This window comes from Pipistrellus kuhlii, unplaced genomic scaffold (genome assembly GCF_014108245.1).
Source record: "Pipistrellus kuhlii isolate mPipKuh1 unplaced genomic scaffold, mPipKuh1.p scaffold_m20_p_20, whole genome shotgun sequence".
Taxonomy (NCBI): Eukaryota; Metazoa; Chordata; class Mammalia; order Chiroptera; family Vespertilionidae; genus Pipistrellus; species Pipistrellus kuhlii.
Genome location: NW_023425516.1, coordinates 11,239,393 through 11,267,028, shown reverse-complemented (window position 1 = coordinate 11,267,028; position 27,636 = coordinate 11,239,393). Strand labels below are relative to the sequence as shown.

The 27,636-nt window shown below is 47.4% G+C and overlaps 3 protein-coding genes and 1 non-coding gene across 9 annotated transcripts; 3 read left to right on the top strand and 1 right to left on the bottom strand.

The window, feature by feature from the left end:
• The first annotated feature begins 1,064 nt into the window (after positions 1-1,064).
• HYLS1 (HYLS1 centriolar and ciliogenesis associated) lies at positions 1,065-11,483 on the top strand. Of its 3 annotated transcripts, XM_036449142.2 has the most exons (3): positions 1,120-1,246; positions 8,374-8,491; positions 10,143-11,483. In XM_036449142.2, exons 2-3 carry the CDS (start codon positions 8,478-8,480, stop codon positions 11,089-11,091), a joined length of 963 nt encoding a protein of 320 aa, XP_036305035.1. In that variant the 5' UTR covers positions 1,120-1,246; positions 8,374-8,477; the 3' UTR covers positions 11,092-11,483. The 3 variants fall into 3 exon arrangements, 2 of the variants coding, with proteins under 2 accessions (XP_036305035.1, XP_045441418.1); XR_006742346.1 differs by lacking the exons at positions 8,374-8,491; positions 10,143-11,483 and adding an exon at positions 1,753-1,910 and having other exon boundaries at positions 1,065-1,246; XM_045585462.1 differs by lacking the exon at positions 8,374-8,491 and having other exon boundaries at positions 1,131-1,246.
• LOC118725785 lies at positions 3,257-3,387 on the top strand. Its single transcript, XR_004990125.1, has one exon. It is a non-coding gene; the product is annotated as a small Cajal body-specific RNA 11 (non-coding RNA).
• On the bottom strand, positions 4,811-13,457 carry PUS3 (pseudouridine synthase 3). 4 transcript variants are annotated; one of them, XM_045585459.1, is made up of 5 exons: positions 13,155-13,457; positions 7,255-7,673; positions 6,577-7,142; positions 5,562-5,752; positions 4,811-5,432 (listed from the first exon to the last, which is right to left on the bottom strand). In XM_045585459.1, exons 2-5 carry the CDS (start codon positions 7,627-7,629, stop codon positions 5,122-5,124), a joined length of 1,443 nt encoding a protein of 480 aa, XP_045441415.1. In that variant the 5' UTR covers positions 7,630-7,673; positions 13,155-13,457; the 3' UTR covers positions 4,811-5,121. The 4 variants fall into 4 exon arrangements, with proteins under 4 accessions (XP_045441415.1, XP_045441417.1, XP_036305032.1 ...); XM_045585461.1 differs by having other exon boundaries at positions 7,255-7,669; XM_036449139.2 differs by lacking the exon at positions 13,155-13,457 and adding an exon at positions 10,877-10,993.
• Positions 13,458-14,676: 1,219 nt separating this feature from the next.
• DDX25 (DEAD-box helicase 25) lies at positions 14,677-27,394 on the top strand. Its single transcript, XM_036449617.2, has 12 exons — positions 14,677-14,905; positions 15,532-15,598; positions 16,076-16,117; positions 16,627-16,762; positions 18,822-18,914; positions 19,000-19,102; positions 20,481-20,595; positions 21,721-21,898; positions 22,067-22,304; positions 23,785-23,947; positions 25,350-25,538; positions 27,158-27,394. Exons 1-12 carry the CDS (start codon positions 14,840-14,842, stop codon positions 27,217-27,219), a joined length of 1,452 nt encoding a protein of 483 aa, XP_036305510.1. The 5' UTR covers positions 14,677-14,839; the 3' UTR covers positions 27,220-27,394.
• The last annotated feature ends 242 nt before the right edge of the window (positions 27,395-27,636 follow it).

Here is a 27,636-nt window from a genome sequence, read left to right as displayed (position 1 = left end):
ATCGACATGACGTGGCATTTGATTTGATGCTATAGAGGAGGAACTTGGACATTGTCACACACTGAGGGTAAGTTTCATACAATCATTCTTGAAAGCGATTTGGCAACAAATATCAAAATCCCTAAAAGGAGCAAACTCATTATACCAGAAATCATACCTCAGGGAATGTATACTAGAAAAGTAATGGTGAGTTGTTCCAGAGAATTAACTAATAGAAATTAACTTAGCATGTTTATAATAGAAAAATAATTTTAAAAATTACCAAATGTCTAGTAACAGGAAGCTAATTAAACATACTCCTGCCCGGAGTGGTATTCTCAGTGGTTAGAGCGTTGGCATATACCCTGCAGGGGCGCGGGTTCGATTCCCGGTCAAGGACAAGTATCTGGGTTGTGGGTTCGCTCCTCACTCCGGGTCTGGATGTGTGCAGGAGGCAACCAGTGATTGAGTCTCTCTCACATCAAAGTTTCTCTCTCTCTCTCTCTTTCCCCCTCCCCCTCCTTCTCTTCTATTTTCCCTAAAAAGCAATGGGAAAAAAAGTATCTTCTGGTGAGGCTAAAAAACAACTATGATCCTTCCATATTGGAACACTTTGCTGCTACTTAAAATAATGTTATAAAAGTTATTCACATACATAGGATGTGCCCTGAGACAAAGAGAGAATAAGAGGTAAGAGAGCTTCGGAAAGGCCTCTATGCGCGTCCGAGCCTTCACGCAGAGCCCACAAGGCAGACCGGTGGACGGGCTGAGCGCGGAGGCGGGATCGGGGTCACGACTCCGCGTCGAGAACACACCTGCCGCCACCGACCCCGCCGAGTCTGGTTCAGGGAGATGGACGGGGCGCTGAGATCACCGTCGAAGGAGGCTTGGGAGTCCTCCCCTCCCTCCGCGTCCCGTCGTCCTGGCGACGAAGCGACGGTTCAGCGCTCGCGCTCAGCCGCGGCGGGACTCGGCCGCGTCCAATCAACGGGCTGAATCCCAAACTACTTCCGGCCTGAGGGGCGGGACAAGAGAAACCGTACACCAATCAGAAGGTAGACGTGAAAGGCGTTTACCCTCGGACCAATGGGAGCGCTGGAAGGCGGGGCAGAGGGCGCCGGTTGGTTCTAGCGATTTAAACCTCGGCGTCCGGCGGTTGGGGCGTTCTCCGTGCGTGAGCCGGCAGTGCGCCTGCGCAGGCCGCGGGACGCCAACCGATCCCCGCAGAGCTGAGGACCCGGGTGGCGAGCGGACCTCGGCGGGGCCGGTAAGCGGGACGGGACGGGACGATGGGGGCGGTGGAGTAGGGCCCAGCGGGCTGCCCGGCTACTGGGGGAGAGATCGGGGCTGAGTACGCGGAGTTGACTTCCCGGCCCGGGTAGCGATGCCCTGGCGCGCAGTCTGGAGCCCGGACGTACCTACCGCCCGAGGTCGCAGCGTTCTCAGAGGCTCGTTGCGGCGACGCCATGGACCCTTGGCAGCCGGAGCCCCCGATGTTGCGGTGGATGTTGCGGTGGCTGTCACGGTGGCTGTCGCAGTGGATGTTGCGGTGGCTGTCGCGGTGGCTGTCACGGTGGCTGTCGCGGTGGCCGGGGTTTAGCGAGGTGGACGGGCCGGGGGTCAGGGGGCGGGAGCAGCGAGGGGGCCGGGCTCCCCGGAAGCGTCACAAACAGAGGACACCCAGCGGGGGCGAGGGGGTGGCGACTCGGTCTTTGTGTAAATTTGAGTGTAAAAGGCTTCTCACCCCCTGGTCCCCCTTTTTTGAACTAATAGGTGTAACCGTGCGAGCAGCTCTTCCCCAGATGTGTTAGGATAGAGGGTGACATTCAACCCTACAGCCCTGCCCTAGAATGAAAATAAACCTTCCCTCCGCTCCTGATTATACAAATTAAGCAATCTCATTGTTTTTATAAGTAAATCAAGCAACTGATTATTAAAATTAAGCAATCTCATTGTTTTTATAAGTAAATCAAGCAATAATTAGGTACGTAGTAAGAAGAATAGAAAAAAAATACTCGACATTCCATCAGCCAAAAAAACAAACAAACCTAAAACCCTCACCTTTGGGTTTATTGCAGATGTATTCATTATGAATATGTATTTACATGGCTATACTTTCACAAGTATTTTTATGTAACTGTATACTTTGAATATAGTAAAGCGCATTCATTTAAAAAGCAAACATTGCGCCTTAGTAATGTTTTAGGAACACATGTCCATCACATGTAGACATGCATTATCCCATGGTAACGCTTGCATGCATTATTTAACCGTAAATTAAATAACCAATCCTGTAATGATGGACATTCCCCCCCCCCCCAATTTTTTCTTCATCGTAGGATAGCATGATTATTCGTACATATACTTGTTTGCATTCTTGTCCAGTTTATGGTCTTAGAATAATTCCTGGAAGTGGATGAATGGCTAGAAATTGTGGTGCAATTTAAATTCTGATTGATAATGTCAAATGTGCCCTCTAGAAAAACTGATGTACCCCTCTCCACCCCATCCACACACAGACAGAGGGTGAGATTGCTTTTTGCTTTATACACTGACCAACACTAAATATTGAAAAATTTTCTAGGATGTCTTAATACTTTTATTTGCATTATTAATGAGACCAGAGGCCTGGTGCTCAAATTTGTGCACAGCCCCTCCAGCTGGGCTGGCTGGTGTGTGTGTGTGTGTGGGGGGGGCTGTGGTAGATTGGCTGCTGGCCCTGCCCCCGATCTGGGGGGGAGGGGTCCATGGGGGGGACTGGGCTAGTGTGGGGGCCAGTTGGCCGCTGCAGTGGATGTTATAGCCACTGGTCATTCCAGTTGTTTGACTTTTATATATATAAACATCTTTTTCTATGTATATGATTATTATTTTTTTAATTTATTTTTTTTTGTTTTGGTAAATCATGTCTTATTTTGCTGGTGTATGTACCTTTTATTAGCTTTCTAGAGGAATTTAAATTAGCAATTTTTAACCTGGTACAAATATTTCCCCTAGTTTGTTGTCTCTTTTCAATTACAGAGTTTTTTTGTTTTTTTTTAAAGGTATTTTTTGTTTTGTTCGATTTTGTGGTACATAGAGCTGCCTGCTTACCTCCCAAAGGTAGAGGAATCTGATTTAACTCTGCAGTAGCCTTCCTGTAATAGAATACTGACCCAACTACCCCTTCCACCGGGAAATTCTCTCTTGAAATTAGCTAAACCTGGGACACCAAATCGCTTAAGATTTTTGAAGAGAAGGTACTTTGGGGTATTTTGGTTAATACTGTCTGTAATTCTTGTCCTGGCCTATGCTTTCGCCTGTGCTCAGTTGTAACAGGGGAGTCTGGCAGGACATACAGCATCCTCCCTCTCACTTTAGGAGGGCTGCCCTGAGTATAGGGCTGGCTCTTAAAGGCGAGAGGACAATTTTAGATGGGGAAAAAAAAGTAATACACCCTGCAGTGATGAAAATTGTTATACTGGGGCAGAAGGTCTGAGTTCATTTACTTGATATATATCTTTTTTGTTAATTCTCTGAGGATATTTTTTCCCCCATTGCTTTTCAGAGAGAGGGAGGAAGGAAGGAAGAGCGAGAGAAAGAGAGAGATAGAGAGAGGGAGAGAGAGAAACACCAATGTGAAAGAGACATTGAATGGGGGGGGGGGGACCAGGAACAAACCCACAACCCAGGTAGATGCCCATGACTCTGGTTTGTGGGCTGATGGTCTAACCACTGAGCAAGGAGGAAGAGAGAGGGATAGAAACATCAGTGAAAGAGAAACATCATCAATCGGCTGCTTCTTGGGGATCAAGTTCACAACCCACGCATGTGCCCTGACTGGGAATCAACCCATGACATCTTGGTTCATAAATTGATGTTCAACCAGAGCCACACCAGTCCAGCTGAACTCATTTTTGTTGTTAATCCTTACCTGAGAATATTTTTTCCATTGATTTTTAGAGAGAGTAGAAGGGGGTGGGGCACTTTTGAATAAATATTGGTGTTTATAAGTAATATTTTGAGGGTGAATTATCAACTTAGAGAACAAGCAAAGCCCTGCCTCATTTTCATGTCCACTGTGTCTTAGATGTGCTTTAAACCTGAAGGCTGGGAGTTCTGACGGCCTCCCTACTTGTGATCCTCAGTCATTCACCCAAAGTCCTTTTGCTTTTCCTTTCTTAATCTCCAATTCATGTACTTCTTTCTGTTCCCCTCACTGCAAATCTAATCTGGGCCATTGATTTCCTTGATTACTCCAACAGCCTCCTAATTGGTCCTACTGTCTTTTCTTCTTCCAGTCCACAGTGTATACACAATATTTGTGCTACACAATTCTGGCTTTTTAATCTCCTCCCTCCCCACCTCCCACCTGAATGGTTCAAGATAAAAATGTAAGCATTTTTAGGAAGGCCTACAAGGCTCTATGGATAGGACCCTTGCTTACCTTTCTAAACTATGCAAATGTCATCTTTAGCTCTGCTCCCATTTGTTCCATAAGATTCAGCTGGTATATCTTTGTAAAAGCTTTCCTTAATTCACCTGGCCTGTTTCTTTACGGCCTGTGGGCTAACAATTTTTTTATATGTGTAAAATATTGGGGAAAAAATACATAAAACAAAGACCATTTATGGCTCACACAGCACTAAACTGATAATCTTTGTAAGAGATGCTGTGCCCATTCGGTTAGGTCACTGTCTGGTAGTATTGTGGCTGGCAGTGCACCCTGCACCAATTTATCAAATACGTGACAAATTTTTTAAAATTTGTCCTAGAAAATAAGACATGCTCTTTATGCTAATTCATCTGGGTAGTGAATATTTCATTTGCTTTTAAAAAGGATAGAACAAACTAGACACTTGCAGGATCAGGTTTAATAAATTTGAACATGAGGCACAGGTTTCCAGGTGTTTATAAATACATCTCCATTTTACATCTGCTTTTCGCTTCTTCCATCTCTTAATCCTTTTAGACAGGAATGAATGTTTGGTTTCCTGTTGAAGCTTGAACATCCTTAAATAGAGCGTATGGTCTTTTTGGTTTTGTTCTTTTAAGAGCTGATCATCTGAATTCTAGGACTTACTGCAGTAAATCTTGTATTCACTTTTACCCACCTACCATTAGCTAGTTATTGCTTCCTAGATCCTGGAGAGTTTTCCGTGGTTAAAGGATGCTTTTAATTTCTGTATCAACACAGACTCTCTTTGTTGGTTTCTCTAAAATAGTATTTTCTTCCTCTAGCTTGTCATTACACTCTCTTTTGGCTTTTGTTTCTCTCTCATTGAATAAACGTGGGTATTCAATGCGTCCCCTACGTACGCAGTGCTGGATCCGGGATTCCAATCCTTGGCATTTAGGACGATCCATGAGGGGCTTATATGTGCGCATTTTCACTCCTTCTACAAAGGCGCTGGTCTGCTTTATGACAGAGGGCTTCACATTTCTCCATTCTATCACTTCATCCGTCTTTGTTCCTATAATAAGTACAATCAATCACTACATGAATACTTTACCACAGTAGAATCACCTCCAAACTTTATATAAATCTACACAACCGTGTGTAATTTTGGTGGTAACTTTACCCGTGGATTTCCCTGTCATACCTGTCTCACAGGGCACAGCAATAGACTCGAGTCCTTGCAGCATACTATATAACATGTGAGTCTTAACAGCTTGATTAGCCCACTGCTGTTGTAGGTAGGTTATATTGAATTCCTGAACCTCCTGGTCATAGAGCCACTTGATATTTTCAAACTTGCAGTCATACAAGACCAGAGGAAATTCTACAGCCATACTAGAGAGGAGACAAAACAGCATGAGAATACATAGCAGCCATCCAACAGTTCTTGAAAAACAAGGTTAGTCGGGTTAAAGGAGAGGGAAAACGTTATCAATATTAAGTATCTAATAGTTAAGAAAATACAACACTATCCCTAATTTTCCACATTATAACTAAAAAAAAAAGACAAACCGTGGGGCTACTGGGGTAAATTTCAATGGTAACAAGTCACCTACAGGTGACTTCACTGGGCCCCATCATATGGGTATAGAATTTAAAACAGCTGGTGGTATTTTTCCAAACTTGTCAATTTTGCATAGAGTTCATTGCTTAGGAATCAATTATTGGTCTGTCTGACCTCAGCCTGGTCTCAAAAGTAAAGTCAGCTGTTTTTCTTATTTTTCCTTCGTTTCCTACCATTTCAGAAACTGAAAATTAGGAAAAATTCCATAGTAGTATGATTACTCCATAACACAAAGCAAGCAAGAATTAATATGAATAGTTTGCATCCTTATATTAGCAGAACCTAACAATACCTCTTAACATAAATTCAATGGGGGTGGGGAGCTGTAGAAATGAATATGCTTTTATTTAAGAGGCCTGGTCCAAACACCTATTTCTTATTCCTGGGATAGGAGTAACAGAAGAAAAATCAAAGATACCACTTCCTCTTACATGTTCATAACATTCTACAAGTTATACTAAAAGCTTCATGAAGACAGACTCAGTGACTTAGTTATTCAGACAATTGTGAGGATAGAAAGATATACTAGAATATATTTCAAAATAATCTAAAAGCAATGGTTGTTTTGTAAATATACATTAATACTTAAATTTACCTGTATTGAGGTTTCTGGGGATTTTTCTCTATGTTTAGCAGCTCATCGATAATCTCTGGCTTCTCCATTCCTTGGCCAATCAGAAAAAGGATAGCCATCATACAGCGGACTTGATGATAAAGGAACGCCTGGCCAGTCACTTCAAACTGACATAACTGGAAAGGTTCTTGCCATCTGTCCTCAGCCAGACTCTGGCCCACTAGCTGCACTTGAGCAGACAGAATAGTCCTCTGAAAATTAATCACTCCATTGGCTACATCCATTTTACATAAGTTCCTAAAATCATGTGTGCCGACATACTTCTGAGCTGCACAGTCCATGGTTACAATGTCTAAATCAGCACGAGGGAAAAAGTACCGGTAAGTCCGCTCAAGACAACTGAACCTAGCACTGAAGCTGGGCTCTACAGGGGCCCAGGCCAATACCCGGATGTCTGGAGGGAGCACCCGATTGAGAATGTGAGTATAACGGATCTCTTTAGCATCATCGTTGACTTCATCTTTTAAATTAAAATCCTCTGAATCCCTTTCCTTTGGGAAGTGAGAACGAAGGTCAAGAGAAATCACCTGTGGAATCAGAGAAAGATAACGTGTTAGAGATACAAATAAGAATCCTCAGTATGTACACCTAGAATATATTGGTATTGCTTGCTTTGAGAAACAGTTTAGTGGTCCTTACCTGTCCAAAGGCACTAACTCCTTTGTCTGTTCGTCCACATCGGTGATAGTTGGATGTCTGTCTACTTTCTATTAGTCGAGTCTTGGCTAGAGCCTCGAACAGTTTCTCCTCAATTGTATTGTTTGTGTTTTCCTGACTGGCAAAGCCCTGGTACCCCCAGCCCAGATAGGCTATCTTTAGGGCTACATGTCTTTGACCGTGAGCACTGAAGTCAAACGCACGCTTAGCTTTTCTAGCTCTTGAAGCATTTTCTTTAGCATTTGAGTCCTTGGGGTTGGCCTGTTCTTTTTTAAGTCTTTCTATCTCTTGCTCTAGTTCTTGTATTCTTTTCAGGAGTTTGTCAGTCTGGATTCTATCTACGTCATTTTCAGCCATGGTAAGAACTCCAGGAATGAATGAATCATAAGGGTCCGAACTACTGGAAAGAGAGGAAAAGGGATACAGGTTTAGTGTTGATCCATGTCAGTAGCTTTCAACGATGTTCAAATAGTGTCTAAGAGTTAATTTGATGCCTTAAGCAGACTTTTGCTCTGCCCAGGGATACAAGCATTGCCTTAGATATTAGGGTTGACCATCCACAGACATGATTCTTTTTCATCTGTGTAGCCAATTTAAAGGAGAAAAGGAAAGTAATATAAAAAACGTTTGGCTAGCATTGTTAAGGTTTCAATAGTCAGAATTTAGAGGAAATGACTGTATATTTCATATCTGTATTCATTAGCTGAGATGATTAGGGACTGATGTTACTGATATTTTCCCCCTAAAACATTTCCTTTTGACTTCTCATTATATGTATTAAACCTTTCCCATCAAAATCTGTTGATATGGCTCTGGCTGGGGTGGCTCATTTGATTGGAGTATCATTCTGTAAACCAGAAATGTGGCGGGCTTGATTCCTGGTCAGGGCACATATCTAAGTTGTGGGTTCAATCCCTGGTCATGGCACATGTGGAAGGCAACTGATCAATGTTTCTCTTGCCCTCCTCTCTTTAAAAAAGTTTTTAAAAAGAGAGATCTTTTGATATGGAATATATGTCTACTGTGTCTATTGCTTTCCAGTATTAAATAAAACTAATACCTTACATGTCCTATCATCTAATACTAAGTTCTGTCTTCAAGGTAGTACAGTAGAAGCTAGCCTGATTGAAGAAATTTGTCAATGATTGTACTTTATATTGGAAGCAGAACCTGGAGTCAAGATTTTATCACTTTAAACAATTTTGATGGCAGAAAGAAGGTAATTAAGCACTGTGATCCTTTTTAAAGTCAAATTTAATGCATGTTCTGGAAAAAAAAAGATCATCTGAGGACAACTGTACTACATCCTTGAAAATGGTACTAGATAACCTATGACTGATGGTTATGTTAGGTAATAGAAGATCATCTACTCGTCTGTTCTAAGGCTGACTATGTTAGGTAAATCTAGTTAGCTGGTTTTGTTTTTTGCCCTTTGAGTTTCTATATCTATGACAGATTAAAAGTTTACATTTCAAACATTTAACTATAAAAGTGCTAGAAGAAAACATGAAATAACTTAAAAGTTTTAAGAATGGGAAAGGGCATTTATGCTTGCACAAATATGTAAAAATTTATAAGATCACATTGTAACATTCATTTTCTAACAACAAAAGACTGTAAGCCTACAATAAATCAATCATGGACTAGCTGAAAAATTACAGTACATCCATACATTGGAATTCTATGCAATGTATTGTACTAGCTGTGTAGTCTTGGGCTAAGTTATTTAATCTCTCTGACTCATGTTATTCATCTGTGAAAAGATAATCAGAGTACCTATCCTAGTTATGAGGATTGCATGAATGAAATAAAACACACAGAACAATGGATACATGAAGTGTCCTTCTCAGTACAACTTAACAATGGCCATGAAGCCTTATGCCCTATATCATGCAATATCAAGCTTTTCTTATGCCAAAACTCACCTATCCTGTCCTGTGAGCTACTAAAGGTGGCAAGAATTAGCAGGCAGTAGAAAGTAGGAGTGAATAAGAAGAGAGTGGAAATGAAAGCAGGATTCTCCAGCCCAGCTGGTGTGGCTCAGTGGTTGAGCATCATCCTATGTACAAGGAGGTCAGGGTTTGATTCCCAATCAGGGCACAAACTGGGGTTGTGGGCTTGATCCCCAGTAGGGGGCCTGCAGGAGGCAGTCGACCAGACATCTCTCATCATTAATGTTTTCCTCTCTTTCCCTCTCCCTCTCTCTCCCTCCTTCCTCTCTGAAATCAACAAAAATATATTTTAAGAAAACAACAAAACAGAACAGTATTTGAATGTCTAAAAAAATAAAAGAAAGCAGAAGTCTCCAGAACTGAGTTAATGCCCCTGCAAACTGTTCCCATACTATCTTGTACTAATCTGTAATTTATTTAACTATTATAGTCATGACTAGCAGCCCAGTGCACAAAATTCGTGCATGGGGTAGGGTGGGGGGTGTCCCTCAGCCCAGCCTGCACCCTCTCCAATCTGGGACTCCTTGAAGGATGTCCGATGGGCAGTTGGGGATCCCTTTCATAATCAAGGACTGCTGGCTACCAACCACTTGCCTGCCTGATTGTCCTAACCTCTTCTGCCTGCCAACCTGATTATCCCCTAATCTTGCCAGCCTGATCAGCGCATAACTGCTTCTCTGCCAGCCTGACTGCCCCCAACTGCCCTCCCCTGCTGGCCTGATTGCCCACAACTGCCCTCACCTGTTGGCCATCTTGTGGTGGCCATCTTGTGTGTCAGAGTGGTGATAAATTTGCATATTACCTCTTTATTATATAGGATTGCCTTGGCTATTTTTCATTTCACTGACAAGAAAGGAGTGAACAATTTGTGAGATATAAATTTATTATTAGAAAACTGATTAGTGTTTTCTATTGCAGAAGACCCTTCAATGTGAGGGAAGCAATGGAGGAACTCATGGGACCTAGTGGACGAAATTGGGCCAGTATGGATCCAGAAGAACAAATGTTAGCGGCTGCTACAGCTTTCACCCAGATCTGTGCAGGGCAGGGTGAGGGAGATGTGAGGAGAGAAGCCTGGCCTACCCAGTACGATCCCTACAGCAAAGCTTTCCTAACCCAATATGATCCTTACAGCAAAGCTTCAGTAACCCCAGGAAAGCGACCTGCTCTTCCTGAGCAACTGCAGTACCCACATGCAAAAAGTGACGTCACCTCAGAAACAGCCTCGGAGGCCTCCCAAAGACCCCGAAGGCCAGTGATGAAGAGAAAGGTGCTGCGTAGGAAGCCCGACGGGGAAGTATTAGTGACAGATGAGTCCATTATCAGTGAGTCAGAGTCTGGTACAGAAATTGATATGGATCTCTGGGATTTAAGACAAAGGCTGATTAACCTTCAGTTCCCAAAAGGCGGGGAGTCCCCTGTTGATATTTCAGAAAAACTTCATCTCCCACATGAATACCAAGATCAGCTCAATAGCTATCTACAAAGAGAAGGAATGGGCCCCCCAGCTTATGAACAAGACCTGATTGTTGCCAGCCGACCAAAGTCCTTCATTCTACCAAGGCTGGACCAGTTAAGCCGAAACCGGGGCAAGATAGACCGGGTGGCCCGCTATTTTGAGTACAAACGAGACTGGGACTCCATGCGATTACCTGGCGAAGATCACAGGAAGGAGTTACGCTGGGGTGTCCGAGAGCAGATGCTTTGTCGAGCAGAACCGCAGTCCAAGCCTCAGCACATCTATGTTCCAAACAATTACCTGGTGCCAACTGAGAAGAAAAGATCTGCTCTTTGTTGGGGTATTCGCTGTGACCTTGCAAATGGTGTCATGCCCAGGAAGCTTCCCTTCCCTCTTTCCCCTACTTAAGTATTTTGTTATTTTTTTAACCTGTCCCACAGGGTTGTTTGGGATAACATGGCATTTTATATCTTTTATTTAAATAGAAACAACTAACTTGAAAGACCATGGTAGATTATAGAGTAAGGACTTCACCCATCATTGGTTTTTCCTAGGTATATATCACACTGGTATCAGATGCCCCTTAATTGCCAAATCACCACTCTCAAATCCAGCAATGCAAAAGAAATCACACCAGACGAAGAACACAGACCTGTTCTCTCTACTGTCAGATTAGTCAGCAAAGTCGGCTAACACTGTTTTTGCTCTATACTGTTTTTTTTACCTTTGATCAGCGTGAGTTGCTTTTTTTAATAGTTGCTGGGCGTTAAGCTTATCCATTAAAGAATTTTGGAAATCTGTGGACTTGCCCTTATTTTTACTTAAATATTTCCCAAAGGAAGATGATCTCAAACCTGAGTTATGAGTCTGGTTCCAATTATCCTTCCCATCATATTCTCATCGCTTACTAGGGGTGTCGAACTCAATCAGAGAAGGGGCCAAAATCTAAAATCCAGCCTAAATCGCGGGCCGAATGGTTTACTGAACAGTCATAAACTGTCATTGTGATGGAAACGCAGCGGAGTGCAGTGATGACAGCGAGGTGCGGGCCACATTGCAAGGCCTGGTGGGACGGATTTGGCCCGCGGGCCTTGTGTTTGACACATGTGGCTTAAACAATGAGCCAGAGGGAAGGAACAAAACCTGTCCTTCACACACAAACCTAAAGAAAAAAGGGAACAGCACAGCTGTCCTCCATTAGTAAATCTAGATAACTGTTAAATGCTTTCTTAATAGGTGCTCAACAACCACACTAAGACAGGATTCTAGCCCAAGTTTTGTTTCAAATTATCGAGATGTTTTGCCCAAATGTTTATAATTTGCCACTGAGGTTGTCTTAGAAATATGCCTGTCACTTGAAGACTGTCCCCACTGCAACAGAACTTCAAACTAGATGCAGACAAAGAAAAAAAAATGCATCTGACCTATTTGGGTACAAACTAAAACACTAATTCTGCTCACTTAAATTGGATCTCCTTGTTCCAATGACGAACATCTACAAACTGAAGGCTGTCCATTTTAACAAGAGTAGCGATAGCAGAAATAGTTTGTTCATTCAAAGGAAAACAGCTATGTGACAAAAATGAATAACGTTGGCCTATCTGCTAAAATACATTTTCTCCATAATGTTTAAGCTACACTATTCATTCACTCAGTTCCACTGCTAGGCATTTATCAGCAAAATAATCAGTGACTCAAAGATACATACTGCAAATAAGTAAAAACTGCAAGCCACAACGGTGAGGTTAAGTAGAACAGCAGTCATTAGAAATCATGGGAAGCTAATAGGAAATGCAAATTAATTAAATAACCTAACACTGGGTAGTGAGATTAAAGATAGTTTTTATTTAAATTTATATATTTTTAAGAGTTAAAAGCCACATGAGTTTTATATGCAAATCAGCAAAATGTTCAAATGATTTACCTTTATATATCTCAAAGCCCAATATTTCAAATCAAAGTTTTCGAAGTGATTATCTAGTTCAACCCCTTATTTAACCAAAGAACCAGTCCAAAGGGTTTAGGCGCGTAATAATATTTGTGGTAAGAGGAGGAGTAGAGCCCAGTCTCCTGATCTGTACAGAACCTTCTCCAGGACATCATATCCTCCTCTAACACCTGGAAGGGGACTGCCAAATTACCACACAGATAGTCGTGCATTCGGCCACGCATTGCCGGTGAGCACTAAAGCAGCCATTAGTTTTAACGCTTTTAAAGTTAAAAAGATTTTAATCTCGAAAATATTAGTAACTAGTGGAGTAGTATGAAGGGCATTCCCATGATAAATTTAACTAAACCAACGAGGGGAGGAGGGAGTAATATCCACAGGATCAGAAAACACGAACCTATAATCGCTAATATCAGAGAGCAATCCCCTAAAAGACCTGAAGTGTCGCCATGCCTTCCACCCACAACCCACCGGGAGCCCTAACCAGTACCAGCATTTTGTTTTATGAGCAAACAACTCTCACCGAGAAAGCAGAGGCTTCACTCCACAGTCCAAGGACCCTGTAAGAATCCAATTAAAGTAACCGCTCCTCCTGTTGAGTTTCCGCGAGGAGCTCCAAGAAGCACTGAACACACACACACGTCCCACTCCCGTCAACCGGCACTTTCCTGAAAAGATCGAGGAATGAAAAGAGAGCGGAGAAGAGAGAAACGTCCAACTATTGGTCCATTCATCCGTTCCTCTTCTGTAGAACCCAGAAAACACCCACCCTCCAAACCCCACGTTTACATTCCCATCTCGGGCCGAGCGGCTTTTCGCGGAACAGGAAGCTGTCAAGTTGCGTTTTCCGGGCGCGCTCGGGGGCTCATGGGAGTTGTAGTCCAGCTTTGTGGGAACTGTTGTTCTAAGAGCTGGGGTGCAAGCTTGACGTGGAAATCAGCCGAGTGTTTCCCAGTCTGACCACCGTTTTCCACCTAAGGCCTGGCTTAGTACAAGAACACACAGGTAAATTGTAGTGCGCTAAAATAATAGACAACCATTCCAAGGTCTGCCACCCTTATACAAACCAAACCAAACAAAACAAAAAAACAACCCCAAAACTAAAAGATCCTGGCTCTGGCTCAATTATATACCTATTTAAATTCGCAGAAAGTTACCACTGGGAGAAAAACAAACTAAAAAAACAAAAACGTTTACTACTAGAACCCAATGTAAGAGCTAAACAGGACTTACAGTGGGGAATCTGTCTTCAGCACCACGGAGAGAGTATAACTAGATTTTTGTAGGTTTTTTTCAGAGACTGATCCAAATTTCAAGATTCCAGTTAGAAAAAAAAAGGGGGGGGGGGGGTGAAGTGGGGGAGGAGGACTGGTTATTTTCTCAAAGTCCAGCAGTCAGTAGTAGACGGATTCTACCCCAAATCATGCAGTGCAGGGAGGAGGCGGTGGCTGTACCACCAGGGACAGTTTTCTCAGGATCGCTTGAGCAAGGGCTCCCACCGGGATTAGAATTACAATGAAACCAAGCCGGTCTGTGGACGCATCGCGGGCATTTAGGAACAGGGGTGGAAGTTAGGACCTGAAGGGCTTCCCTTCCCCCTCTGCATCCCCCAACGCTGGATTTCAGTTGTCAGATGAAAATTGCGGTTTTGGACCATCCATTTTCCTGGCAGTTCGCAGCCTTTCCGACTTCTTGTCACGTAGAAGCGGACATCTGAGGGGGGTGGATGGGGAGGAACGTGGGTTTGGGAGCTTGAAGGGGGGCGGGGGCCCAGCCTGACCACCCAGGACATTACCTGGGGCGTGAGTGGTGGGGTGAGGGAGGTGGGACTCCCATCCGCACCAAGATTGTCGCCGCTCCGCATCCCAAGCTGCTGTGACCTTAACCGAGGTCAGCATCCAGCGAGTGACACCCCCGCCCCCTCCCACGCCGGGACAGCGCCCCGCCCCGCCCCGCGGTGCGCGGCTGGCCAATCAGCAGCCGGGCTGAGACTATCCTCCCGAGGCCCCGCCTCCCCCGGGCCCCCCAACAACCCTCCTCCCCCCCGGGACATCGCCCCCCGCGGCTCCCGGGAGTCCAGGCGCCTGCGCGGGCGGCGGGGGTCGCGGCACGTGGGCCGGCCCCGCAGGAAGCCCATTGGCCGCTGGGCGGGCTCCGACCTGCCCAGCGCCCGACGCACGTGCTGGGGTCGGAGCGGCGATCGCAGCCATGGCGTCGTCGTCGCTGTGGGCAGGCGAACAGGGGGCAGCAGAGAGCGAGCACCTGAACAGCCACGTAACCGCCACTGACCCCGAGGAGGGCAGCGGGGCGGGGCCGGGGCTGCACTCCCCTCGGGGGTGGGGGTGGGGGGTGGAGAGGGGGGGCAGCGGGAATCGGGGGAGCAGTGGAGTGTCCAGTGGTGGAGGGGAGATGTGGAGTGGCAAGGACTTGGGGGAAGAAGACCCCGAAAAAGGAGACCCAGAGAGAGACACGAGACCTTTGGATTGAAAAGGGCAAAAATGAAGACAGTCCTGGCAGGCCCGGGAGGGAAAGCAGGTGGTAGTCCCGACCCGAACCCCAATTTTCTCCTCTCCCACTTGGGTCCTAAATCGCTCAGGCTAGCTTCCTCCCATCCGCATCTATTATACCAAAGCGCTTTCCTGTCGTCATCCTTTGGCCGCGTGGGATCCCCCTAAGGGCCTGTCCCATGGAGAGTGGAGGGGCCGCAGAGAGGCTCCCCCAGTTTTAGGGGAACCCCTACAGAACTGCTCCGGAAAGGAATCTGCACCTCACATCGCAAAGGAAACCAACCGTCCTGGGTGGTCTTCCCTGCAACCCTTCCCGCTCCTGTGAGGTGTCGCGCGGGGCTTCTGGAAGCCGGTGCTTGCTAAGATTGGCTGACATGTGTGTCTTTTCACTAGTTTTCAAACCTCATCCATCCCTGGAAGAATCTTCCGGGAGTTAAAAATACCACAGTCCCAAACCTAGGTAAGTGCTGTAGGGTAACGCAGATGGTTCTCAAGGAAAGACAAGTGCTTTCCGCGTGTCCCTGGCACCTGAAATACATTTGGCTCCCTTAATTTAGCATTCCTGATTCTTCATTCTTTTTTTAAAAAATTATTATTGATTTCAGAGTGGAAGGGAGAGGGAGAGAGGGAAATAGGAACATCAATGATGAGAGAGAATCACTGATTGGCTGCCTCCTGCATGCTCCCTATTGGGGATTAAGCCTGCAACTCTGGGATGTACCATTGACTGGAATCAAACCTGAGACCTTTCAGGCCATAGGACTACGCGCTATCCACTGAGCCAACCCAGCCAGGGTTCGAGGCCCTCCAGTCTTTTTACCCACCCCTCCCCTGGACTACCCTTCCTGCCAGCGCAAGCCGTGGAGTCGCCAAGAGAAGTCGGGATAAGAGACTTTACATCTTTACAGCTGTTTTGTTTCTCTCCCGTCCTGTTTAGACGATTCTATGAATAACACAGAAGAAGATGAAGTAGAAGTAGGTAGGAGATAAATTCATCTGCCCGTGTCTACGAGCATTCTGCTTCGGCGAGTCGTGGCTTTCATACTGTCAATAATGTATTAGAGAACTGTCATTACTTCTCTTTCTTTATGAGGAGTGACTAAAAGGAGATTAAATGAGGAGAGTGCTCTATTTTGAGAGGAAGTTGCAACGGAAAGTGTAGGAATGGGCTAAGACTGTTCAGCTGGCAAGGAACAATGAGGTCTGGTGGCGAGGGATGTAGATTTGCTTGAAGTTAGAGGTAGGTATAGCAGCTGAGCATAAGAAACTGGATCCTCATGGAAAAAAAAAAAGAAAAAAGAAATTCTCAGTACTCTGTCATTTTTTTTTTGTTTTTTGTTTGTTTGTTTGGTTGGTTTTAGAAGCAAGATCAGAGTAGGAGCAGATGTTTGATATACACTGAATGGAGGGAGCAATTATTAAGGTGTCATTTAGGAAGTCTGAGCCTCCCCCCCTGCAGTATCCCCCTTTTTATTCTTGCTTTTGTAGTGGATTTGGCTGCTAATTCACTCTTAAACAAGTTAATCCGACAGTCCTTAGTAGAATCCAGCCACCGAGTGGAGGTCTTACAAAAGGATCCCAGCTCTCCACTCTACTCGGTGAAAACGTTTGAAGAGCTGCGGCTGTGAGTACTTTCACTCTTGGTGGGAAGATGCCGGGAAAGCATAGCACAGAACAGACTCACCTGCTCATAATAAAACCATCGGGATCGTCGTTGTGTTTAGTCAGATATTAAAATGAGATGGGTACCTTTGTGTGCAATTAAAATAGAGCTCAACGGGGGACGCTGGGATACCTGCATTGTCCAAGAAACTGAGACTGTTTAGTTTTTAAAAATATATATATATGTATTGACTCCAGTGAGGAAGGGAGAGGAGAGGTAGAAACATCAGTGATGAGAGAGAATCATTGGTTGGCTGCCTCCTGCACGACCCCTATTGGGATCCAGCCCGCCACCTGGGCACATGCCCTGACTGGGAATCCAACCCTGATCTCCTGGTTTATGGGTCTACATTCAATCACTGAGCCACACTGGCTGGGTGAGAACATTTCTGATGGTGAAATATTTTCATCTTGCTGTGTTAAGGGAGAAAGCTAAGCCATATTACTACTTCTTCATTGCAGAATACAGATACCCTCCCCCACCCCCTTTAGACGAGTTATTAGCTTTTCTATTTCTAATTATATTTAGTTTCAAAGGGCATTAAAATAAATACCTTTCCCAAATGGGTTTACATTTCTTAGGGGTTTATCAATTGGCATTAAGGAAATGTAGTTTGCCGATATGGACTTATGTAAAGAGGAAAGCTCCAAAATGCCAGTGTCCAGACATTTTCTAAATGAGAGGAGAAGCCTACCTATGATTACAAGTTGGCTGCCAGCCCTGGCTGGTGTGACTCAGTTGCCTGAGCATCATCCTGTGCACCAAAAGGTTGCCGGTTCGATTGCCAGTCAGGGCACCCAAAAGGAAAAAAGTAATCTACCAACTAACCTGCCAGGTAAACACATCCAGAATGTGTGTGCTATGGAAAATGAAGTGTCCCAGCCAGTTCGCTTTTCCCTCTCTCTAACATCTGTCATGAAACCCCAGGGAGAAAAGCACTTAAAAATACTGGCTCAGAAGGATGAGACAGAATTGACCAAAGAATCACCTAAATAGTTGGCCAGTGTAGCTCAGTGGTTGAGCATTGAACTATGGACCAGGAAGTCACTGTTTGATTCCCTATCAGCACACATGCCTGGGTTTTGGGCTGTTTCCCCTCGGGGGGACGTGCAGGAGACAGCCAATTAATCAATGATTCTCTCTCATCATTGATGTTTCTATATCTCTCTTCCTTCCTCTCTGAAATCAACATATATATGTATATGTATACATACACACACACACACACACACACACACACACACACACACATACATATATTTAAAGAATCACCTGAATGAATTTGTCTTCTCTGAAAATAGCTGTTAAAACATCAAAACTTGTCATTCATGAAGAAGAATTAAATAATAAATGTCGTGTAGTTTCCTGCTTATGTGGGAAAGAAAACTCTTTCTGGCAGATTGACATACTTCTGTTGGACGAGTTTTTTCCTCTTTCTCTTGGTTCAACAGGAAGTCCAATGTTAGGTCCTGTGACTGTCCTCCTCTTAGGCTTATGGCAGAGCTCATTGTTTTGGGGGTCCACCTGTACAGGCATAATTGTGTATGTTTGGGAGTTGAGGTATCTACACTAATAAAAGAGAAAGATGCAAATTGACTGTACCTTAGTGACTCCCGCCAGCCAATCAGGAGTGAGTATGCAAATTAACCCAACAAAGCTGGCAGGTTAATTTGCATACACAGGCACCAAGTGGCCGACGGGGGTGTGGGTGTGGGTGTGTGGGACACTAGTGTCCACACCGCCCCAGTAACTTCGAGCCTCTGGGCAGCATGGGAAGGTGGAAAGGTGGCTCCAGGCTGGAGTGAAAGCGGTGTTGGCAGCAAGTGGAAGGAAGGCACATTCTTACACGAATCTTGGTGCATCGGGCTTCTAGTAAATTATATATTTCTAAATCTTATTTTTGAAGCTCAGTTACCAGGGGGCTTACTTTAGAAAGGCACCTCTCAAGTTTGTATTTCTGAGGCTACTTACTGGGCTCTTAAGTGTTCAATTTTTTTATTTTTTTTTTTTTTTTTTACAGAAAGGAAGAGTTGCTAAAAGGGATCTATGCAATGGGGTTCAATCGGCCATCCAAAATCCAAGAAATGGCGCTCCCTATGATGCTGGCACACCCGTGAGTTTCCGGGCGCTGGTGTTTCCGCTGGGTGATTGTCAGCCTCTGATATTCAGTCTGCCCAGTGGTCTGCTCTTCCCTCCAGACCCCAGAACCTCATAGCCCAGAGCCAGTCTGGAACAGGAAAGACGGCTGCCTTTGTCTTGGCCATGCTGAGCAGGATCGACGCCTCGAAACCCTTCCTACAGGTAAGGAGCGGCCGCCAGAGAGGCGGGATTGCTTTCATTGTCAATGAGATTTCGGTAACAGATGATATCACTGCGATGAGGTGATATTGAGAATAGATGTTCTTTCATGACATTATGGAGTATTGGGGCGGTGATTGAGAGCACAGGCTTTGTAGCTGGTTCCGATCACAGCCTCTCTCCTTAACCCGCTGAATGTCTTAGACGAGGCAACACATCTCTCCGAGTCTGTCTCATCTGTGAAGGTAACATCTAGAAAGGCCTGGATCGTAGTTGTTCTGTTCACCCTGAATCCCAACACCGTGCACAATGCCTGGCTTGGGGAGACTACTCATTAAACACCGAACGAGCGAACGAATGAGTGAGTGAGTGGATGATCGAATGAGTGCATAAATGAAGACTTGCCTTACAGGATTGTCATGCAGATGAAATAAATAGTTGCATTTTTAGCACCGTGCTTGGTAGGAATGAGTATTCTGCCAGGGATGTAGTCAGATCCAGCAGGGAACGTTCTGGGAAGAGGCAGACTTTTCACAGCTGACAGGAGGCGATGAGGACCCCAGGCAAGCTGTGATTTGTTTTTTTTGTTTTGTTTTTTTAAATATATTTTATTGATTTTGTACAGAGAGGAAGGGGGAGAGATAGAGAGTTAGAAACATCGATGAGAGAGAGTCACCGATCAGCTGCCTCTTGCACACCCCCTACTGGAGATATGCCTGCAACCAAGGTACATGCCCTTGACCGGAATCGAACCCGGGACCCTTCAGTCCCCAAGCCGACGCTATATCCATTGAGCCAAACCGGTTTTGGCGCAAGCTATGATTTGTTGCGTTCCCTTATTTTTGGTTGCCAGCCTCTTTCCGTCACTCCCCCCCCCCCCCCCCCCCCCCCCCCCCCGCCAGCCAAAAAAACGTGGCCCCGCAACCCGTGTGTCTTCAGGACCCTTCATGGAGGGGCCTTAAGCAGCTGTCTTTCCATCCTTCGGCTCCCTCTCCCCTCCCACACTCAGCATTCTCCTCAGGTCTATGAGTTGCTAAATTGGATTCGATTCAAAATATTTTTATCCAACCCAAATCTCCAGTGTCACTTCTGTGCCCTTCCCGGTACACATTTCAGTTGTATTTAAAAACTTGCACGATGGCTTACACTCAGCAGTGTTTCCCAAAGTGTGGTCCGCGTCCCCCCAGGGGCACGTATGGGAAGAGTTGGTGGGGATATGCACTGCACCGTGCTTAGCTGCGGCCTAATTCTACGTTCTCATGAGTACGAGGGGGTACTCAGCGTTACGAAAATTATAGAAGGGGTACACATATATGTCAAAACCCTGGGAAACCCTGGCTTACAGGAACCCGCCCCCTCCCCCCTCCTCTCTCCCTCACAGTGCCTCTGCCTGGCTCCTACGTATGAACTGGCTCTGCAGACTGGCCGAGTGGTTGAGCAGATGGGAAAATTCTGTGTGGATGTCCGAGTGTTGTATGCCATTCGAGGGAATCCAAGTATGTGCCGCGAAGCCCGTCTTGGCTGAGGGTTTAAGCCCCGAGTCCACCACTAACCACATCCTATGGAATAAAAGGCTACCAAGCAAACTGTCCCCTTGACCGGGAGTTCGACTGGGAGTTGACCAGGGGGTGGGGCAAGCTGGCCAGATTGGCCTGATTAGGGCAGGCTGGCTGGACCCCATCCCCGAGCACCGGGCCTCAAGTGTTATATAACGTGTCTGCTTCCTTGTCTCTAAAAGCAGGGGGGGGGGGGGGGGGGGGAGCTGTAGCCGAAACCAGTTTGGCTCAATGGATAGAGCGTCGGCTTGGGGACTGAAGGGTCCCGAGTTCAATTCCAGTCAAGGGCATGTACCTTGGTTGCGGGCATATCCCCAGTAGGCGGCAGAAGTGAAAGTTGTTCTTCCTTGTTGCTCAAAACTTGCTTCCAAAGGGAACTTCCGTTCTGTTAACAGTCCTTTGTGGTGGTTTTCTTAATATATTTTTTTATTGATTTGAGAGAGAGAGAGGGAGAGACAGAGAGGAACATCAATGATATGAGAGAATCACTGATCAGCTGCCTACTATACGGGGATCGGGTGGCAACCTGGGCCTGTGCCCTGACCGGGAATTGAACGGCGACCTTCTGGTTCATAGATGGATGCTCAACCACAGAGCCATGCCGGCCAGACAATCGACCTTTGTTTTGTGCTTTTTAAAATACTTTTTAAAGAGTGTTTACAAAACCGGGATTTTTTTTTTTTCATAACTGTCAGACTATGAAAAAAATAGGGGCATCTTTCCGTATCAGTCCATGTCGCCCTACTTCATGCGTTATACGCCATAGTTTGTTCCATGTGACCCTCTGAGAGGCACGGGGGTGGTTTTCCATTCGGGGGTGTGTGGGGTTTTCACAGCTGTGCCAGTGTTTCTGCAGGGCGGGTGGGCTTGCCGCGGGGGGGCGGCTTTCTAAACCAGTTAGATATGCAGGGTATTATCGTTCCCATGAAACTGGGGGATTGATTTAAAAATTCTGGGCAGTCCCGAAGCACAGTGACCTCAGGGCTGGCGCTTGGACGGTCCTTAGGCCCTGCCCGTGGGGTCAGAGTCCTGTGTCGCGTTGCCCTGCACACCCTCCTCTCCTAGTTCCCAGGAGGGCGGACGTCACCCAGCAGATCATCATCGGCACCCCGGGCACCATCCTGGATTGGTACTTCAAGCGGAAACTGATTGACTTGAGCAAGATCTGTGTGTTTGTCCTGGACGAAGCAGACGTGATGATCGCCACACAGGGGTTCTCCGATCAGAGCATCCGGATTCAGAGGTAACCTTCACCTCCACCCTTCCTCCCTGACCCCTGAGCAGGTGTGTGTGTGGGGGGGGCAGGGGCGGGGGCACAGCTGGTGGCAGCAGGCCTGAAGCACGCAGAGCTGCCTCCCCAGGTGAGTGGCACTGGTGGCAGGCCACAGCCTTCTTCCCGTCCCTCTCGCAGGGTTTTGCCCTCCGAGTGCCAGATGCTCCTGTTCTCGGCCACCTTCGAGGACTCCGTGTGGCAGTTTGCGGGGCGGATCATCCCGGACCCCAACGTGATCAAGCTGCGGAAGGAGGAGCTGACCCTCAACAACATCCGGCAGTACTACGTGCTGTGCGAGAGCCGCAAGGACAAGTACCAGGCGCTGTGCAACATCTACGGCGGCATCACCATCGGCCAGGCCATCATCTTCTGCCAGGTGACCGACCGCCGGGCCATCCCCGCGGGCCCAGCTCCTCCCTGCCGGCTGGCCGGGCGGGGACGGGGCACCCCGGGGGCCAGTGCGGCCAGGCTCCGTGCTCCCCACTTCCCGTGCGTTGTGTAGTTTAACGTCCAGAGCAACTCTGAGCTGAAATGATTTGTGTTTTGTGGATGGAGCTTGGGAAGAGTGAGTAATGGGGTGGGACTTCCGTATGTGAAAGCGAGGGCGTGTCCCTGTGTTAGTGGGTGCCTTCTAGCCCTGCCCCATGCGGGTTGGTGTTTACGGGGGGGGGGGGGGGGGGGGGGTTCCCAGACACCCTTCGCCGGCTTCAGGATGTCCTCCTCCCTCCCCAGCTTGCTGTGAGCGCAGCAGCCACTCAGCTCCTCACTCTCACATCACGCTCCTTCTGTCTTCATTTTTGTCTTCTGCTCCCTGACTCCCCCAGTGTGCGTGTGTTCGTTTTACTTCCTCACTCCCATGTGGACACTGAGCCCCACGACAGCGGGGTCCCGTCCGTCTTGCCCCCCTACCCCTGCCCTGGAGTGCCCACCGGGCCCTTGCCCACCCTGAGAACGCGTTAGTAGCATAAAGCGAAACTCAGCTCTGCCACGGGCCAGCTATGAACCTGGGCAAGGTACTCATGTCTTCAAGTGTTTTATTTTTTTTAATTTTTAAAAAAATATATTTTATTGATTTTTTACAGAGAGGAAGGGAGAGAGATAGAGAGCTAGAAATATCGATGAGAGAGAAACATCGACCAGCTGCCTCTTGCACACCCCCTACCGGGGAATGTGCCCGCAACCAAGGTACATGCCCGCAACCAAGGTACATGCCCTTGACCGGAATCAAACCTGGGACCTTTCAGTCTGCAGACCGACGCTCTACCACTGAGCCAAACCGGTTTCGGCCAAGTGTTTTATTTTTTAATTTTAAAAAATGAAATTAGATAGCTACTTTGTCAGATTATTGCATGTCAATTTTTTATTTTATTTTAGAATAGATTTTATTGATTTCAGAGAGGAAGGGAGGGGGAGAGAGAGAGAAAGAAACACCAATGATGAGAATCCTCCATTGGCTGTCTCATGCATTCCCCCCCACCCCATTGGGGATTGAGTCTGCAACCTGGGCATATGCCTTGACTGGGAATCGAACTGTGACCTCCTGGTTCATAGGTCAGTAACGTGTAAAGATCTTAGAAACATGCTCAGAGTGCATAGAGCACTCGGAGAGTCTGATGTTGTCATTATGACGTCATCTTATGTTGTCATCGCACTAGCATGAGCGGCAGGCGGAGCATGTCTCTCATCTGTTTCGTGGCTGAGGAGCCACAGAGACCCTTAGAAGCACAGAATTCCAAGCCACATGCTCGTTCCTCCAGGCCAGCCCTTCCCGGCTCCGGCCCGCACCCGTGGGCACAGTGAACACAGCCCGTCTGCTTTAACTCGGGGGCTATACCGGGCTTTGCTCTCTCACGTAGACTCGCCGAAACGCCAAGTGGTTGACTGTGGAGATGATGCAGGATGGCCACCAGGTGTCTTTGTTGAGTGGAGAGCTGACCGTGGATCAGCGGGCTTCCATCATCCAGAGGTTTCGGGATGGGAAAGAGAAAGTTCTCATAACCACCAATGTCTGTGCCCGAGGTAAGTGTGTGTGTTCGTGTGTGTGTGTGTGTGTGTGTGTGTGTATTCAAAGCCAAGTTTGTTGAGGTGTAATTTATATCTGATAAAATTCACTCTTCAGAAGAGGATCCAATACATAGAATACAATGTAAAGTATACAATATATGAGTTTTGACAAACATATACACTGGGTGGCCAGATTATTATTATCTCTGAAGGTATAATAATCTAGCTACTCAGTGTTTATCCTATAAAATAAAAGGCTAATATGCAAATTGTCCCCTCGATCAGGAGTTTGACCGGCAGGAGTCCAGCCAACCACCCATGTCCCCTCCTCCTGGCCAGGCTGGCTGAATCCCACCCATGCACGAATTCATCCACCAGGCCCCTAATATATACACACTAAGTGGCCAGATTATTATGCGTTCAGAGATCATCATAATCTGGCCGCTCAGTGTACAGTACTGTAACCATCACTATAGTCAAAATACAGGACACTGCCATCTCCCCTCAAAACTGAGCTGCTTTTAAGTCAGTCTCTGCTACTCCTGGCCCCTGGGCAACAATAGATCAGATTTCTGTGTCTCTCTTTTCTCTTCCAGATACCATATACATTAAGTCCTACACTTGGCGGCCGCTGTGGCTCAACTTATTCCACTTAACATAACGCTTTTGAGTTTATCTGTGCCGTTAGTTACAGGATCAGTGGTTCATCCCTTGTTCTCGCTAAGTAGCATTCCACTGAATGGATGTACCACAGTTAGTGCATCCATTCATCAGCCGATGGCCATTTGGATGGTTTCCAGTTTGGGGCTGCTTTGAATAAAGCTGTAACAAACACTCACGTGTAGGTCTTGTGTAGATGAATGTTCTCAACGTTCGTTGGGCCAAATACGTAGGACTAGGATTTCTGGGTCATGTGGTAAGCGTTCGTTTAGCTTTACAAGCAAGTAAGTGCCAAGGTTTCATTCCCAAGTGGCTGCACCATTCACTCGTGTGCACCAGCAGCTTGGAGCGTTCCAGTTGCTCTGCGTTCCCGTCAGCACTTGGGGTTGTCTTTTTCACTGTACCCTTTCCAGCAAACGGGTGTGGTATCTCGGGCTTTTAACGTGTGTTCCTAGTGACTAATGAAGTTCACCTCTCTGTGTTTTCAAGAGAAAAGGGACTTCCTACGTTCTTCATCCCTCCTATGTCCTTGCCTCGACCCCATCCTCAAACCCTGCCTCCTCATTCGTTCTTAGTTCAGCAAACGGGACGGAGGACCTGCCCCGAGGGCTGAGCTTGGCGCTCTGGAAGGGTCGCCCGAGGACGGATGAGGTCCCGGCCTGGACCCTCGGCCCCCTCGGCCAGTGCCGTCGGGCAGAAACGCCGGTATTGAGGGAAATGTCCTGTTCCGTGGTGCCCACTGTCTTACCCCTTCCAGGGATCGATGTGAAGCAGATCACGATTGTGGTGAACTTTGACCTCCCGGTGAACCAGTCGGAGGAGCCAGACTACGAGACCTACCTCCACCGCATCGGGCGGACGGGGCGCTTTGGGAAAAAGGGCCTCGCCTTCAACATGATCGAAGTCAACAAGCTGCCCCTGCTCCTGAAGATCCAGGAGCACTTCAGTAAGTGGCGCCGCCCGCAGGGGGGCCCGGGGGCCTGCGCACGCCGGCGGTGACCCACGAGGCGGACCCGAGGGGACAGGGGGCTCCGATGCACGGAGTTCCCACGGCGAGACAGTCACTTGGCACGCGGTCGTTAGGAGAACGTTTTAAATCGACGGGAGCTCAGGTTTATACGCCGTTGCTTATTCTGGGGTCTGGAGCGGATCTTCACATCCTGGAAAGAGCCAGCCTAAACCAAGTAGCGACGTCCTTGGAGAGCCTACTCTGTCCCGGCTGGCTTCCCCTTTGGTTTGCATTTTCCCTTTTTCTCGCCCCGCCTGCCAGCTAGGACAGCCCTGAATTCCGAGGTCAGGGGCCCTTCCCCCGCCCCCGTCTAACCTAGGCTGGCTCTGGGCGGTGATGTCCCTGAGGTGGCCCCTTGTCAAGTTACCCCAGGCCCCCGAAGCCCATGGGTACGCTGGGGAGCCGGGGAAGAGGGACCCTGGCACACCTTTCACCTTTTAGGACAGTGGCCCTTACCCCCGGTGAGAAGCAGTGGTCACTCCCCAGGGACACGCACAGAGGCACATGTGTGCAATTTGGAATATAATTGTAAAGGCTTTGCAGACGGCACTGGCCGGCCAGCCTAGTGGTTAGAGCGCCAGCCCATGGACCAGTGGGTTTTGAGCTTGATTTTCAGTCCAGGGTGTGGTCTCGATTGCAGGTTTCATCCCTGGCCCTGGTTGGGGTGCATGTGGGAGGCAACTACTCGATGTGTCTGTCTCACATGGATTTTACCCTCTCCCCTTCTCCCGCCCTCCTACTCTTTCTCTAAAGATCAGTGGAAGAAAGTATTCTCAGGTGGGAATCACACACACACACACACACACACACACACACTCTAAACTTGCAGGGGTCCTCAAACTTTTTAAAGTGGGGGCCAGATCACGGTCCCTCAGAGAGCTGGAGGGCCGGACTATATGAACTACTAATTCCTACTGTAACACCTCGGCTGCGCTCACTGCCCAAAAAACCTGGCGGGCCGGATCAGACTCCTCTGCGGGCCGCATGTGGCCCGCGGGCCGTAGTTTGAAGACGCCTGCTCTAAAGGGTTTGCAGACTGGCCGAAGCACCCCCGTGGACCCATCCAGGAAGCTGACCAAGGCCCTGTATTAGGGTAGCTGAGGGAGGGCCCGGGAGGGGCAGGGAGAACTAATAAGATCCACCGCTGCTGTGCGAGCTCCTGCAGACCTCGTCTGGGGAAGTGACTCTTCAGAGGAGCCTTAGTCCCTCCCCCTGTGGCCACCCACTGACCCCCGGAGCTCAGCAGACCCCTTCCTGCCCCTCACAGGTACCCTGACCCGGGGCTCTGTTGTCTGGTGCCAAGGATGCTGCTTCGGGGGTCTCAGTGGTTGTTTAGGTGCCGCCCCCTCCTCCCTGATCCAGAGAGTGCTCCTGCCTCCAGGCCTTCCACACGGGAGGGGGCGGAGGCAGGGGGGTCACAGGAGCCCACGTTCACGGTGTCCCTGTCTTCAGAGTCGAGGTGCCGTCCGTCCTCGGTGCTGCTGTGGTCTCGGAACGGGGTGGGGGGACATGGCGCGTGACCCCGGGTCAGGCTGGGGCACCCCTTGTTCTTTCAGACAGCAGCATTAAGCAGCTCAACCCGGAGGACATGGACGAAATCGAAAAGATCGACTACTGACGGGAGGACGTCTGACGGGTGCCCGAGGGGCTGAGAGGCAGCTTTTTGTGCTGCGGCTTTTTCAAAGTGAAGATTGTTACCGTTGGCAAAATAAACGGGCAGCCTTTTTGAAACCACAGCCATGTGAAACACTGGAGATTTTTTTCAATAAAAATGCAGCAGTCTTTCCCATTCTCATCTTTTCCTAGGCAATGGCCTTTGGGTGTTTTTGGATTTTGTTAGACTCTTTAGACTTAGAGCATGGGCAGTGAGACAATCCCTCTAATGACGCCACGAGGTGGCAGCAGAGCTTTGTCTTACTGTGCTGGGCATTGGGACTGGTAGCATGGCAAGCCCTGGGCAAGCATGCTGGGCACCACACACACACACACACTCAAACACACATGTGTGCGCGCGCACACACACACACACACACTG